Source organism: Suncus etruscus, chromosome 15, assembly GCF_024139225.1.
Source record: "Suncus etruscus isolate mSunEtr1 chromosome 15, mSunEtr1.pri.cur, whole genome shotgun sequence".
Classification (NCBI taxonomy): domain Eukaryota; kingdom Metazoa; phylum Chordata; class Mammalia; order Eulipotyphla; family Soricidae; genus Suncus; species Suncus etruscus.
In genome coordinates this window covers 58,722,898-58,739,153 of record NC_064862.1, presented here as the reverse complement: position 1 = coordinate 58,739,153, position 16,256 = coordinate 58,722,898, and the positions used below count along the sequence as shown (strand labels likewise).

Here is a 16,256-nt window from a genome sequence, read left to right as displayed (position 1 = left end):
TTACCCTCAGGGGTTACTCCTGACTATTTGCTCAGAAATCGCCCCTGGCCTGGGGGACCAAATGGGATGCTGAGGGATTGAACTGCAGTTCGTCCTAGGCTAACACATGCAAGCCAGACGCCCTACTGCTTGCATCACTGCTCCAGCCCCATATTTTGTTAAGAATTTTTGCATCGATGTTTATTAGTGAGATTGGTCTGTACTTCTCTTTCTTGGTGGTGTCTTTGTCAGCTTTGTGAATGAGCATGATATGAGACTCATAAAAGTAATTAGGGAAGATTCTGTCTTTTCAATGTTTTGGAAGAGTCTGAGAATCAATGGTATAATTTCTTTCTGAATGTTTGCTAGAATTAGCCTGTAAAGCCATCTGGTCCTGGACTTTTATTCTTAAAGGAGTTTTTAATTACTGTTTCAATTTTTTAGCTGTGAATTGCCTGTTTAAGACTTCTTCCTCCTTATTAAATCTTGGGGGATGAACCAGAGTGATAATGCAGAGGTAGCTTATTTGCCTTGCAAGTGGTTGACCCAGGATGAACTTTGGTATGGTCCCCCAAGCAAGGAGCAATTTCTGAATGCATAGCCAGGAGTAACCCCTGAGCATCACTGGGTATGGCCTAAAAACAAACAAAAAATCTTGGGGAATGATATTTTTCCAGGAATCTCTTTATTTCTTCTGGGTTCTCTAACTTAACTGAGTACAGTTGTTCATAATAAGCCCTCATAATGTTTTGGTTTTCTTAGGTTCTGTTATAATCTCTCCTTTTTCACTTGTGATCAGATTTAATTGGTTGTTTTCCCTTTTGTTCTTTGTGAGTTTTGTCAGCAGTTTGTCTATCTTGTTTATTCTTTCAAAAAACCATCACCTGATTTCACTGATTTTTTTGGTATTGTTTTGTTTGTTTCTATGTTGTTTATTTCTGCTCTGGTTTTTATTATTTTTGTCTTCTACCTGTGTTTGGGTTTCTTAGCTGCTGTTTTTTCTGATTCTTTTTTTTTTTTTTTTTTGGTGTGGTTTTTGGGTCACACCCAGCAGTACTCAGGAGTTATTTCTGGCTCCAGGCTCAGAAATTGCCCTGGCAGGCATGGGGGACCATATGGGACACTGGGATTCAAACCGATGACCTCCTGCATGAAAGGCAAACGCCTTACCTCCATGCTATCTCTCCGGCCCCGTTTTTTTTTTACTCTTAATGTGTCTGTTTAAGCTGTTGATTTTGTCATTTTCCTTCTTCTAACATAGGCCTGTACTGCTATGAGTTTCCCCCTAATTACTGATTTTGCCGTGACCCATAGATTTTGGGTCTTTATTTGTTTCTTTATTGTCATTTGTCTCAAGGAATCTTTTTTTTTTTTTATTTCTTCCTTGATTCCCTCTCTGATCCAGCTGTTGTTGAGCGGCATGTTGTTTAATCTCCAGGTGTTATATTTTCTCCGTATCTTCTTTTTACAGCCAATCTTGATCTCTGTTGCATTGTCGTCTGATAGGGTACTTGATATAATTCTTTTTGTTTGTTTGTTTTTGAGCCACACCCTGTGATTCTCAGGAGTTACTCCTGGCTATATGCTCAGAGTTGGCTTCTGGGGCCATATGAGACTCCAGGGGTCAAACCCAGGTCCATCCTGGGTCAGCCACATGCAAGGCAAATGCCCTACCGCTTGCTCTCATTCTGGCCCCATGGTATAATTCTTCTACTTCTATCACATTTACATCCATATGTTTCTCTAGGTTTACAAAGCCTTACATATTTTGCTGGCTAGGCATTTGGTGCATAAATATTGACCAGAATTAGTACTTCTTGATCTAACATTCCCTGATCAATAAATAGTGTCCATCTTAGTCTCTGAGCACTTTCATGAGGTTAAATGTGATTTGGTTAAATGTGATATAAGTATAGCTGTCCTGTTTTTTTTTTTTTGTTTACCAGTGGCTTGAATAATTGATTTCCATCTTTTTATTCTGAGTCTGTGTATATCCTGATCTTTTACGTGTGTTTCCTGCAGGCAGAAGATATCCGGTTTTTATTTTCTGATCCAACCCTCTACTCTGTGTCTTTAAATGGAGGAGTTTAGTCAGTTGACATTTAAGGAGATTATTGACAGAGAGGATAGTTATGTGGTTATATTGTTTAGGGTTGTTTTTGTTACAATGTTGTGTAATTAATATCTGAGTTGTTCATTTAGTGTCAGTTTGATTAGCGCAAATATTGTGAGTTCCTTTTTGTCTGAGAATGTTTTTGGATCTCCCTCCCATGCAAATGAGAGTTTTACTCAGTAATGAACTCTAGGTTGGAAGTTACTTTCATTCAGAAGTTTAAATATGTCATTCCACTGTTTTCTTGCATGAATTGTTTCAAATGGGAGATATGGTTTGATTCTTACGTTCCTTCATTTGTACTTGAGGGTTTTTCTCCTTTATTGCTTTAAAGAATTCATCTGTGTTTTTTTTTGTTTGTTTTTGTTTTTGCCATTTGGATTACTATATATCTTGTTGTTGTCTTAATAGAATCTATTTTATTCAGAACTCATTTGCCTCTTGGGTTTGTACAGGTGCCTCTTTCCAGAAAGTGAGAAAATTCTTTGTTATTATTTCCCTCTTTTCTCTTTTCCCCTTTTCTCCCTTTCTGGTATTCCTATATGTCATAGATTATTTTGTCTTTGTTTTTTAAGTATCTTAAATTTTCTTTCAATATTTTGTCTCTTGTTTCTTTATTGCTGTTGGCTTGCATTTTTGTTTTCAAGTTCATCCATGCAATTCTCTCTATATATAGTTCTGCTACTGTGACTTGCTAGCATGTTTCTTAGTTCCATATTTTTGGACTCTTTCATCTTTTGATAGAGTTCTTTGAGTTAGTTGAATTGTTCATCTATGGATTTCTTAATTTCTTTGGTTAGTGATTCTTTGAATTCCATTGCTAAGATGTTAAATGTTGATCTTAGGTCCTCATTTATGAAGTCCGTGTGTTTTGAAGGACTTGGAAATCTATTAAGGGTTCTCTCCATATCCCCAGCTGCTGATGTCTTCCTTAGTTTTCCCATTATTCTTTGCATGTGGTGGTTTGTGGTGCTGGAGTTTCAGGGTGTTGGTAGATCTATTTTAGGGTTTACTCAAGTATGGTAGAGATGTTACAATATAATTTGGTGGGGTTTTCTTTTGGTTTGGGGGCTATGTATTTTCTAAGGGAGAGATAAGTTGGGCCTGATCTGCCTAAGATTGTCTGGTATAGACTGAGGTGTCAGCAGGATTTGTAGGACTGGGGATATGGCCTGAATATGTCCATACAAATCCCACTGATCACAAGAATGAGCTTCTGATCAGTGTGGTTGAGGCACAGTGAGTGATGATGAGGGATGTGCTACTTATATGTGGCTCATCTTCAAACCTTTCCCATGCTTTTTCATACTGCCCAAATAGGGCAGCAAAGTTGCCAGCAAAGTTGGGTTGTTTGGGTTTGCAGTGGGTCACTCCCGGGTGATCTTACCAGTATCTGAGGCAGTTGCAAGATGGAGAACGCAGGAGGCTGGGGCATGGCAGGTGCTGATTGGGGAAAAGGGCCGCTTTTGCGTGGTCTGCCTTAAATTCCTTCCCTTGCTTTCCTGCACCACCCAAATGGGGGATCCCACAATATTGAGGTGTCTAGTCTTGTGTGGAGTCGCTCCCTGGTGACCTTACTAGGGTAGGATGGTGACTTTACCAGAGAGGGATGGGGACATGGGCAACTAGGGCAAGGCGGGTGCCTATTGGGAAAGGCTCTTTCTCAGTTTTATGTGTTTTCCTCTGTTTTATAATAGACTTTCAGAACATTCATTTAAATACAAAATATGGTTCTTTCTGATTAGTTGGCATGAAAGCTCAAATTTTATATATTTTGGTTACTTTAACTCTTAAGGAACATGAAAAATAAACCAGAATTGGCTCCTAAATTCAGTGAAAAGTATGATGGTTATAGGTATGATAGTTATAGAATGATAGTTATACATCTTCAGTCAAAAGTATTATGGTCTATAAAGAATAGATATGGTAAGTACAAGTAGGTGTTCTTTTAACAATGCTGACATTGCTATCATATACTTATAGAGTCCAGACTCTGGAAACAACCAAGATGTCCTTCAATAGAGGAATGGCTAAAGAAACTGTGGTACATATACACAATGGAATATTATGCAGCTGTCAGGAGAGATGAAGTCATGAAATTTTCCTATACATGGATGTACATGGAATCTATTATGCAGAGTGAAATAAGTCAGAGGGAGAGAGATAGATGCAGAATAGTCTCACTCATCTATGGGTTTTAAAAAAAATGAAAAACATTTTTGCAATAATTCTCAGACAAAAGAGAGGAGGGCTGGAAGGTCCAGCTCATGATATGAAGCTCATCACAAAGAGTGATGAGTGCTTTTAGAGAAATAACTACATTGATAACTATTCTAACAATGTAAATGAATGAGGGGAGTAGAAAACCTGTCTAGAGTATAGGCGGGCGTGGGGTGGGGAGCAGGGAGATTTGGGACATTGGTGATGGGAATATTGCACTGGTGAAGGTGGGTGTTCTTTACATAACTGAAACCCAACTACAATCATATTTGTAATCATGGTGTTTAAATAAAGATATTAATTAAAAATAAAGTTTCAGTTTAGATAATATTTGTTTGCTTGTTTATTTGGTTTGGGGTCACCTGGTAGTGATCAGGAGTTACTTCCTGACTGTACAGTCAGGCATTACTTCTAAAGAGCTTAGTGGGCCATTAAGGATGTTGAAGATTGAATCTGAGGAAGCCACATGCAAGGCAAATGCCCTACCCACTCTGTAACCATTGCTCCGGTTCCTGAACCATTTAAAAATATATAGTTTCACTGTATTATATTTATATTTATATACAGAATAAATATATAAAATATATAGTACAAATTTACAGTTTACTGAAGATCAGTTTCTAAAATTTGAAAATATGAGCAAGTTTTGTATATGTGTCACAAGACCTAACTTAAAAAAACAGACAATGAAAAGAGTCTACATTGAAAAATATTAAATATTTTGATGAAAACTTAAAAAATACACAAATAGAACAATTTTAGGAATATGATTTGTTAAGTGCCAATTAAAATGTGCATTTTACCAAATGTATTATTTTTAGATTTGTTTTAATTTTAATTTAAATTCTGTTTCATAATACTATTAAAATGCTTTCTAATGTTCATATTTCCAACACCACACTTATCACTAATGTAGTCATCTGCTTCCTCCAATGACTCCAACACTCCCCCATTTGCCCTTCACTCAGTTGTGACTTAGTTCTCCCATATTGTTTCTCTTGGAACATTTTTGCTAATGTGGAGAAAACTTTAACTCAGAAAGAGATATAAAATGCTAGTAGCTTTTCAGGGACGTACATGAGATAGAAAGGTGGGGAACTCTCTCATCCACTGCTGGTAGTAATGCTGTCTAATCCAGCCCCATATGGAAAACTGTATGGAAGGTTCTCAGTAAACTTAAAATTGAGCTGCCATATGACCCCAAAATACCTTTTTTTGGGGGTATCTATAACCAACCAGGCCAAAGAAACATTCATCTAAAAGGGTGTGTGCACACTGCTATTAATTATAGGAGTCAGTACAATGGCTAAGACTTAAAATCAACCTACATGCCCAACAATAGATGAAGGGATCATGACTATGTATATTTATACAATGGAATACTACATAGCTGTAATGATTTCAATAATGCAATTTGCAGCAACATAGATGGAATTAGTAGATATAATGTTAAATAAAATAAGCCAGAGGAAGAATAAATACAGAATGATATCACTTATATGTGGTATTTAGAATAACTACATGAAGAAACACAATGGTCTAAATGGGAGTTGTCCCATTCTTAGCCCCAGAAGGAAAAAAAATGAGTGGAGGAGGAGAAACACAAATCTAAAAGGATGGGGTCCAAGAGTCTAGTGGTCTCAAGGTGCACTGGTGCAGATATAAAAAAGGACAGAACTAAATATCCAAACTAAAGTCAACAACAAAGGTCTCTAGCGTCCCAAACTCTTAACAATCAAAACTTAGAATGGGCCTGTTCTATTAGCAGGCTGGAGGGCAAGAGGTGGAGGTATGGGATACATTTTGGGAACATTGGTGAAGGGAGGTTGACACTGGTGGTGGGATTGTCCCTGATTCATTGTCTGTCTGAAACCCAACCATGAAGGAATCTGTGAATCACAATGGCTTCAATAAAATAAAAAACATTTAAAAAGTGCCAGTAAATTTATAGATCTAATGAAAGTTTTTATGGAGAAAAAAATTGAACAACAACTGATTTCACTTGAATTCTATGGCCTTGGGAAAAGAGAAAATTGGAGAATGTCTGTCCAGACCAAAGTTCCACAGGGAAATCCTATAAAGAGGACCAGAAAATAAAGGTGGCTAATGAGCGGTAGAGAGAGCTGTAAAAACCATCTCATCTCCATTGTTTTAGGATATGGTACTGGGACTGGAAGGAGCATGTTTGTTTCTAGTTCATTTTTATTCATATTTCTGGCTAGGGGAAAAATACTGCACTTCTTCCTGCTGGCTTTTCAGGAGAAAGTCCTTCATTCTCTATTATCCATAATTCACTGAGACATTTGAACTCCACATAGAGATCTCCCATTCTGAATTCTCATTCAGGTAAGTCCCATTACTGAATTGATAATGTCCAGAGAGAATGTAATTCCAGAACACAGACATATAGTCACCTGAGAGCCAATTTTACTGAATACTAAGTAGGAGAGGTTCTTTTGGATGGTTTGATTAATGAATGAATGTATTTATTTTAGAAGGTTGGTAATGCTTTTATATGATTTTATCTAATCAACCCTTAGATCATTTTTCATATTACTTATCATTGAATTGCTATTTTATCAATGTTAGAGAAATATTGAGCTCATCAGATGCAAATGTGGTTCTGAGCAATGCCAGAAACATTTATCACTGACAATATAGAGGGCTATTGGTTATAGATATACACGCACAGACTTTCCACTGGAAATTCTGTCATAGATAATGTGTAGTTAGACTAATATATCTGGTTTGCAAGAAACAATTATATATAATATTTAGAGCTCTCTCCCCTGTGTTTTACAAATGTGTACCACTTTCATATCTTCCAGCAAAATAGAATTCCACCCCCTATCTTCCAATATGTGTCAAGTTCATCTTTGCAACAATTCTGTAATTTGCTTTCTGAGTAATATGTATCAAAGAGACTTCTTGATGTTTTGCTTTAAAAGATACTCAATAAGGGCCAGAGCAATAGTACATGGGTAAGGCTTTGCTGTGACCTTACCTGGGTTCAGTCCTCTGTATCTGACCCAGGACAGGTGTTAGTTCAATCCCCAGCATTCCATATGGTTCCCTGAGCCAGGAGTGATTTCTGAGTGCAAAGTCAGGAATAATTCATGAGCATTGCCTGATGTTAACCCCCCTCCAAAAAAAAAAAAAACAAAAATAAATTAAATAAAACATTCTCAGTATCAATAATGTTGTAATATTTGATCTGTTATATTATTATGAGGAATTTCCTATTCAAGCGATTATGCATCTTTGCTTGCATGTGGGTTAAACCATGCTCATACTCAAGTAACATTAAGAAATTAAAAATAGGGTCTGAAGTGGTAGCACGCAGGTAGGATGTTTGCCTTGCACGTAGCTTACCCAGGACAGATGTGGGTTCAATCCCCAGCATTTCATATGGTCCCCCCAACCAGGAGTGATTTCTGAGTACAGAGCCAGCCAGCAGTAACTGCTGAGGGGAGCCAGGCATGACCCCAAAAACAAAAACAAAAACAAACATAAAAAGAAATTAAAAATACCTCATAAAATTGCAAGATGCATGGTATTAACAATTCCTTATAACATTGTTTTGGGAGAGCTTTACAAAGAATAAAATACTTGTATAAGACTATAATAACCAAAAAGTTTCCTGTTAAGATCTGGGAGGGGGAGGCACGATATAGAATCTGGGAACATTGGCGGAGGGAGGTTGACACTGGTCATGAGATGGATGTGGAAGTCTTATGTGTCTAAAATTTAGCTATGAATAACTTTGTAAATGATGGTGATGTAAATAAAAATTAAAAAATAACTATTTGTACAACTACAAATACTTGTTTGTAAATATGTGAATAATGCTGGTTTATGTAAAAAATTTGACCCATTATTTATTTCCCTTTTCCTTAGATGTTCCATAAAATGAAACTAGAAAATGCTTCAAAATTTTCAGAATTTATTCTTATTGGATTTTCAGATGAACCAGAAATACAGCCCCTTATATTTATACTTTTTCTCTCCATGTATCTGATCGCTGTCTTTGGAAACCTGCTCATCATCCTGGCTGTCATCTCAGACTCTCACCTCCACACACCCATGTACTTCTTCCTCTCCAACCTGTCCTTTGTGGACATCTGCTTCACCACCACTACAATCCCAAAGTTACTAGTGAACATTCAGATACACAGCAAAGTCATCACCTATGAAGGCTGCATCACACAGTTGTACTTTTTCATAGTCTTTGTGTCCATGGACATCTTACTCCTGACCGTGATGGCCTATGATCGTTTTGTAGCTATCTGCCACCCCCTACACTACACAGTCCTCATGAACCCCCGGTTCTGTCAAACTTTAGTTCTTGCATCTTGGATCTCAAGCCCCCTGATAGCATTGTTACACAGTTTACTCGTACTGCGATTGTCCTTCTGCAGCCACTTGGAAATTCCCAACTTTTTCTGTGAACTAAAACAAGTAGTTCAACTTGCCTGTTCTGACACCTTACTCAATAATGTGGGGATGTATATGGCAGCCGTTATACTGGGTGGTGGTTCCCTGATTTGTATCCTTTATTCTTATTCTAAGATAGTTTCCTCAATACGTAGGATTTCATCAGCTCAGGGGAAGTATAAAGCGTTTTCCACCTGTGGCTCTCACCTCTCAGTGGTCTCGTTATTTTATCTTACAGTCTTGGTTGAGTATCTCAGTTCAGCTGCTACAGATAGCTCTCAGTTAAGTTCGGTTGGCTCCGTGATTTACACTGTGGTCACACCGATGCTGAATCCTTTCATCTATAGTCTGAGGAATAGTGAAATAAAGAGGGGTCTAAGAGCCTTTTTTATGAATGGAACAAGGAAATAGCAGCTATCTTAGCTCTAAGTAATGGCCCATAATATCTAAAATCAAAATGTTAGAGAAGTTGTGTTAATGTGACTGGACCATGGAAATATTAACTTGCTTTTTCCATTCAATTCCTAGAATTTCCATTTCTTTGACTCCTGTTCTATTCCTTGCACTTAATTTGTTCCAGTGAACATTTATGCTCTCACTGAAAGCCCAGCAGGTTTTTTCTTCTTTTCAGCATGAATTTCCAACCATAAATATAATGTATTTAAAAATGTTCTTTTCCTGAGACTAAAGCTTTGCAAATATATTTATGAAATGTTATATATAATACCATATATTTTCATTTCTGCTAAATCATTATCATGGTCTTTACTACTTAGTGGAAAACACTTCTTAATTTAAAAACTATATAATTTTATAAAAATATGGGGCCGGGCGGTGGCGCTGGAGGTAAGGTGCCTGCCTTACCTGCGCTAGCCTAAGGAGACGGACCGCGGTTCGATCCCCCGGCGTCCCATATGGTCCCCCAAGCCAGGAGCGACTTCTGAGCGCATAGCCAGGAGTAACCCCTGAGCGTTACCGGGTGTGGCCCAAAAACCAAAAAAAAAAAAAAAAAAAAAAAAAAAAAAATAAAATAAAATAAAAATGTATGCTATAAAACTCAGTGTATGTCTTTTCTCAAGTTTTTTTCCAATTAAAGTTGAATTTTAGTATTTATATGTTTAATTAGAAGTTACTTGGATTTTATTCTCCTTATATGGATTTGTTCTCTTTCAAGTCATTGGACACAATATAAATTTTAGTCACTTAAGAGTTCATGACATGCATAATATTCAAGAAGATTCTTCATTGCAAGAAAATTATACATAGTTAAACCTAATAAGCACCTAAGGAACTGGTAATATATGTGAGCAAAATATGAGTGATCAAAATTGTACAGCAAAATTTAAAAATGTATAACCAGAAAACTATGGTTATACATTGTCCTGTGTAGTAATGCACTTATTCAGTGAAGCATGGAGATTGATGTTCACAGATAAGTGGTACATGTAATTGAAACTTGTTGAAAACACATACTATTAAATTGAATTGTATCATTTCCTACTGAAATTTTATACCTCATTATAATTCTGTATTTTATTCAAAGGCAATATTTTTTTCTTTTGTGTTCTATACTAACACTAAGACTTTGCTAATGAATATTGTTTTTATTCATTCTCAAATATATTTTAATATTTATTATCTTTATAAGAAGATGAAAATTACTAGTTTGTTCTATGACTCGGATTTACTGTTTTCCTTCCAAAATTTATCTTCCGGGGTTGGAAGCAACAGTTACAGCAAGTAGGACATTTGCCTTGTAGGAAGCAGACACAGATTTGATCCTGACATTCATTTGATCCATACATTTCCCAAACCCAGCAGAAGTAATTCTTGAGCATCTCCAGATGTGATCCAAAAGCCCCAATAAAATTCACCTCCCATTTTAAACTCTGGTCACCGAAAGCAAATCCTAATAAATACCTTAATACATCTTTAAAAAAAATACTGAAATAGAGTCACTGTGAAAGCTGCTTTCAAATGAAACAGCAAATGATATTTGTTCTGTTTGTCCCTATTCTATTTACCTCCCTTTGGCTCTTACATAATACCAAGTCATCTTAAGAGAAAATAACTCTAAATGTCTTGATCACCAAAGGAGTTCATATATATGGACTGGGGTGAGCTCCAATGGTCTTCTCCTGGACCTATTGAATTTTAAATACATATATTTTTATATTAGGTACTGTGAATTCTGTTAAAGATAAGATTCCATGCATACAAAGTTCCAACACCACACCATCATCCATCATAAGTCTGTTTCTCTCCATCATTGTATCAGGGTCCTTTCCCATTCATTCATAGTTCCTGCCCTTGGTATGCTCAGTTCTTAACTATTTCTTATTCCAAAACTACATTACCTTTTAACTTCTCATATTTGAAAGCATTCACTGGAAGCATTTTTAATATTCACCCACAATGTCATGTTTCCCATTATGTTTGACTGTCATGAACCAATAGGTAATCTATTTATAAATTTTATTTCAATTTGATATAATATGTATCCATGATAATTGCTTAGTTTTATTTGTACTTTTACCTTAGATATTGGTGTACTCTTAACTATTAATGTATTCTTACTTTAACCATTCTTTAACATAAGAAATAGTTTCCTTATAAATAAAATTAAAAATAATGAAATTTTATCTTCTCCCCCTACTCATTGTGAATCAGCTTCCTACACTCACAGTTGTACTGCAGTATTTTTTCATTATAAATATTTAACGATCCTTTGAAAGTGTAAGAGATAATAAATACTTAGCAAGTGTAGAGGTAATCATATGTGAGTTGTGCAATTACATTATTAAAATTTAAAGATAAAAAATCAACTTGAAATAGATTACATGTAGCATTTTATCAGGTCAGTATTTGATATTAATAGCCTGAGAAAAGACTATTTGGAGCAGTGATTCTGAACAAGATCTGTATTGCTCCCTCCCTTTTTGCATAAACCTGGTAGTAAGGTATCACCAACAATGGTGCCTCCCCCCACAAAAAGGGGGGAAAAGTTGTAAGGGTAGGAAAAAAGAATACAGTTGTAGTAAGTTTATTCAATGTTAAAATAAGTGAAATAATATTTTGATTTTAACAGGTGTTACCAAAGGGGAGAAGAAAATGGTTAGGGTAACAAATATAGCCGACCAATAAGGGATGAGTTATGATATTGATGTGTAACAATGTAGTATAGTTTAACATATTGAGCTGTTGATCTATACTCCTAAGACTTACATAGCATTTGATACCAATGTTAAACCAATAAAAAGAGCTTATGTACAGGAAAGGAAGTAAAATTTAACTTTAAAAATAATTCAAAAGTTATTATCATGAGGGTGCAGGCATAAAATCCATTGTACAAATGTACATCTAAAAGTGAATAATTACCACACTCAGGTATGTGTGGTACTCCTTTTCATTGCCACAAGAACACTAACAATAATGAGATAGATGGTAATTCACAGAGGAATTAGCAACTACTTTTTAAATCTCCTAACAAAAATATTTAGGATCAGAAGAATATACTGCAAATACTGACCAGCATTTAGAGAGAGAACCAGATATTTTTCTAATTCTACAAAATAATTTAAGCAAAGGATCATCTCAAAATTTAATTCATCTCAAAATTCAATGCATGATTCTCTAGACACCTGTGGTTTTATAATGGGAACCTTTATACCTTATTCATAATCTTGTATGAGGTCAGGCACAGAACCAAAGTATAAATCAATATGAACATTCTTAAATTATTCCACTTTTTAACATATGAATGTTTGACACTTAATTTTCTAATAAGTTGGAAGATGTTTCTCCATCTCCCATTAAAAGTTCACTCTGTTCTCTGTGCTTTAGCTGCTTCTAAATCCACACATTATGGAATTTCTCTATTTTAATTAAATTATCCCTTCATAATGATGACAATAAAACAGACATATCAAAGAAAAAATATCTAAACCAAGAAAGTCATATATATCTTAAGTATGTGAATTCACTTCTGTACTTCATAGATATGTGTTTATATACATATATATTCACATTGTCTTATATAAAAGCCTGACTCAACAAAAACATTTTCTGATGTCTTGAATCAATTATCAGAGTTGTTAAGACAGAGAATAATGAAATAAATATATGGATGATGCCGAGTGCTCAGGCATAATCACAATAAAATTATTCAATGGAAGATATAAAATTTCTGTGGTATGGTCAGAATGATAAAGTCTGTGAAGGGTGATGCAAATTGAAGAGAGACTAGACTATGCTCAGTGAGATTTTTCTCAAAAAGATCAAAACCTAAATTTCAAACCTAATAGAGATGTTATATGTAAAAAAGGGAGAAAAGATCTTGTCTCATCCCTTATGTACCACTTAACTAAGTTAATAACCTAATTAACAATCAGGTTTATGACCAATTAACAACCTGATTAATGATCAATTAGAGTGGATTTAATTTCTAGGTGTTGGGGCCTGGAAAATAATCTAGTTGTACATTGCTTGCCTTGTACATGGTGCACCAAGATTTGATTCCTCGTCTCCACATATGGTCCACTGAAAATTACCAGGAGTAGTCCTTAAACAGAGTCAGGATTAAGCCCTGAGCATCAACAGGTGTGGCCCAAAGCAAAATTTTAAAAAAATTATAAATGTTAATTCTTATACCCTACATTGAAATGCTCACTTTTGTCCTACTTTGTGCATTTCCTTTTATGATATGTATGTTTATCTTGAGACTCAAATACTCTCTTTAAACAAGATCTGTAGGGGCCAGAGCGGTGGCACAATGGTAGAGCATTTGCCTTGCATGTGGTTGACCTAGGACAGATAGCAGTTCGATCCCCCAGCATTCCATATGTCCCCCGAGCCTGCCAGGAGAGATTTCTGAGCACAGAGCCATGAGTAACCCCTGAGCGTCACCAGGTGTGGCCCAAAAACAAACAAACAAAACAAAAAATACAAAGTAAACTACTCTCCAAACTGGGACTTAAAGTCCCAGGAAAGTATATTAAGTAATTGAAACAGTTTATTAAAATACTCAATATTACTTTAAATGTATATCTGAACATTCAGTCATAAGTCTAATAACACTCTTATGCTGATAACAAAAATTAATCTTTTCTTTTTTTCCAAACTTGCTTCAGATGAAAAATAATTTTAAACAGAAAATTAAAAATAGAATGAAAGAAGCATATTTCCTAAAAGTAACATTGATATTAAGAGAAAAATAAAAAAGATAGAAATACAAGTAGTAGTAGAGCAAGGACCAAAAGAGGTACCTCTAAGGCAGTTGTGAGGTTCTGGGTTTGATCCCTGATATTAATAAATATATAAAATCAAATATTAAAATAGGCATTTTGCTCTTGAAAATATAACATGTGAAATAAAGTTATGAGTAGTGTTTACTTTTGTATGATTTTGTTTTTGTCCTTGTATTACTTTTGCTAAGTGTAGCAGAAAGAAGTTGGGGTTGGAATGTAACTGAAAACCTAATATTTTTGTCTCTGAGACTAACTGAGCTTATTAAATCTTGGCATGGAGAATCATATGTGGTACTGACAATCAAAATCAAAATTATCACATGCAAATTAAGTGCATTAGTCGCTGTACTATTCCCCCACACTTCTTGTGAAGCATATTATAAATATCTTAGGTCTGGGTGATAGTACAAAGTATACTTGATTTGTTTTTTTCTTTTATAAATTTATTTAAACACCTTAATTACATACATGATTGTGTTTGGGTTTCAGTCATGTAAAGAACACCACCATTCACCAGTGCAACATTCCCATCACCAATGTCCCAAGTCTCCCTTCGCCCCACCCGACCCCCGCCTGTACTCTAGACAGGCTCTCCATTTTCCTCATACATTCTCATTATTAGGACAGTTCAAAATGTAGTTATTTCCCTAAATAAACTCATCACTCTTTGTGGTGAGCTTCCTGAGGTGAGCTGGAACTTCCAGCTCTTTTCTTTTTTGTGTCTGAAAATTATTATTACAAGGGTGTCTTTCATTTTTCTTAAAACCCATAGATGAGTGAGACCATTCTGCGTTTTTCTCTCTCTCTCTCTGACTTATTTCACTCAGCATAATAGATTCCGTGTACATCCATGTATAGGAAAATTTCATGACTTCATCTCTCCTGACAGCTGCATAATATTCCATTGTGTATATGTACCACAGTTTCTTTAGCCATTCGTCTGTTGAAGGGCATCTTGGTTGTTTCCAGAGTCTTGCTATGGTAAATAGTGCTGCAATGAATATAGGTGTAAGGAAGGGGTTTTTGTATTGTATTTTTGTGTTCCTAGGGTATATTCCTAGGAGTGGTATAGCTGGATCGTATGGGAGCTCGATTTCCAGTTTTTGGAGGAATCTCCATATCGCTTTCCATAAAGGTTGAACTAGACGGCATTCCCACCAGCAGTGGATAAGAGTTCCTTTCTCTCCACATCCCCGCCAACACTGTTGATTCTCATTCTTTGTGATGTGTGCCATTCTCTGGGGTGTGAGGTGGTATCTCATCGTTGTTTTGATTTGCATCTCCCTGATGATTAGTGATGTGGAACATTTTTTCATGTGTCTTTTGGCCATGTGTATTTCTTCTTTGTCAAAGTGTCTGTTCATTTCTTCTCCCCATTTTTTGATGGGGTTAGATGTTTTTTTCTTGTAAAGTTCTGTCAGTGCCTTGTATATTTTGGAGATTAGCCCCTTATCTGATGGGTATTGGGTGAATAGTTTCTCCCACTCAGTGGGTGGCTCTTGTATCCTGGGCACTATTTCCTTTGAGGTGCAGAAGCTTCTCAGCTTAATATATTCCCATCTGTTAATCTCTGCTTTCACTTGCTTGGAGAGTGCAGTTTCCTCCTTGAAGATGCCTGTAATGTCCTGGAGTGTTTTGCCTATGTGCTGTTCTATATATCTTATGGTTTTGGGGCTGATATCGAGGTCTTTAATCCATTTGGATTTTACCTTCGTACATGATGTTAGCTGGGGGTCTAAGTTCAATTTTTTTTTTTTTTTTGGTTTTTGGGCCACACCCGTTTGACGCTCAGGGGTTACTCCTGGCTATGTGCTCAGAAATCGCCCCTGGCTTGGGTGGACCATATGGGACGCCGGGGGATCGAACCGAGGTCCTTCCTTGGCTAGCGCTTGCAAGGCAGACACCTTACCTCCAGCGCCACCTACCCGGCCCCTAAGTTCAATTTTTTGCAAGTGGCTATCCAATTGTGCCAACACCACTTGTTGAAGAGGCTTTCCCTGCTCCATTTAGGATTTCCTGCTCCTTTATCAAAAATTAGGTGGTTGTATGTCTGGGGAACATTTTCTGAGTATTCAAGCCTATTCCACTGATCTGAGGACCTATCCTTATTCCAATACCATGCTGTTTTGATAACTGTTGCTTTGTAGTACAGTTTAAAGTTGGGGAAAGTAATTCCTCCCATATTCTTTTTCCCAATGATTGCTTTAGCTATTCGAGGGTGTTTATTGTTCCAAATGAATTTCAAAAGTGTCTGATCCACTTCT

The 16,256-nt window shown here is 36.2% G+C and overlaps 1 protein-coding gene across 1 annotated transcript; it reads left to right on the top strand.

Moving 5' to 3' along the window:
- Positions 1-8,221: 8,221 nt before the first annotated feature.
- Positions 8,222-9,157, top strand: LOC126029871 (olfactory receptor 7A10-like). Its single transcript, XM_049788123.1, has one exon. It carries the CDS (start codon positions 8,222-8,224, stop codon positions 9,155-9,157), a length of 936 nt encoding a protein of 311 aa, XP_049644080.1.
- The last annotated feature ends 7,099 nt before the right edge of the window (positions 9,158-16,256 follow it).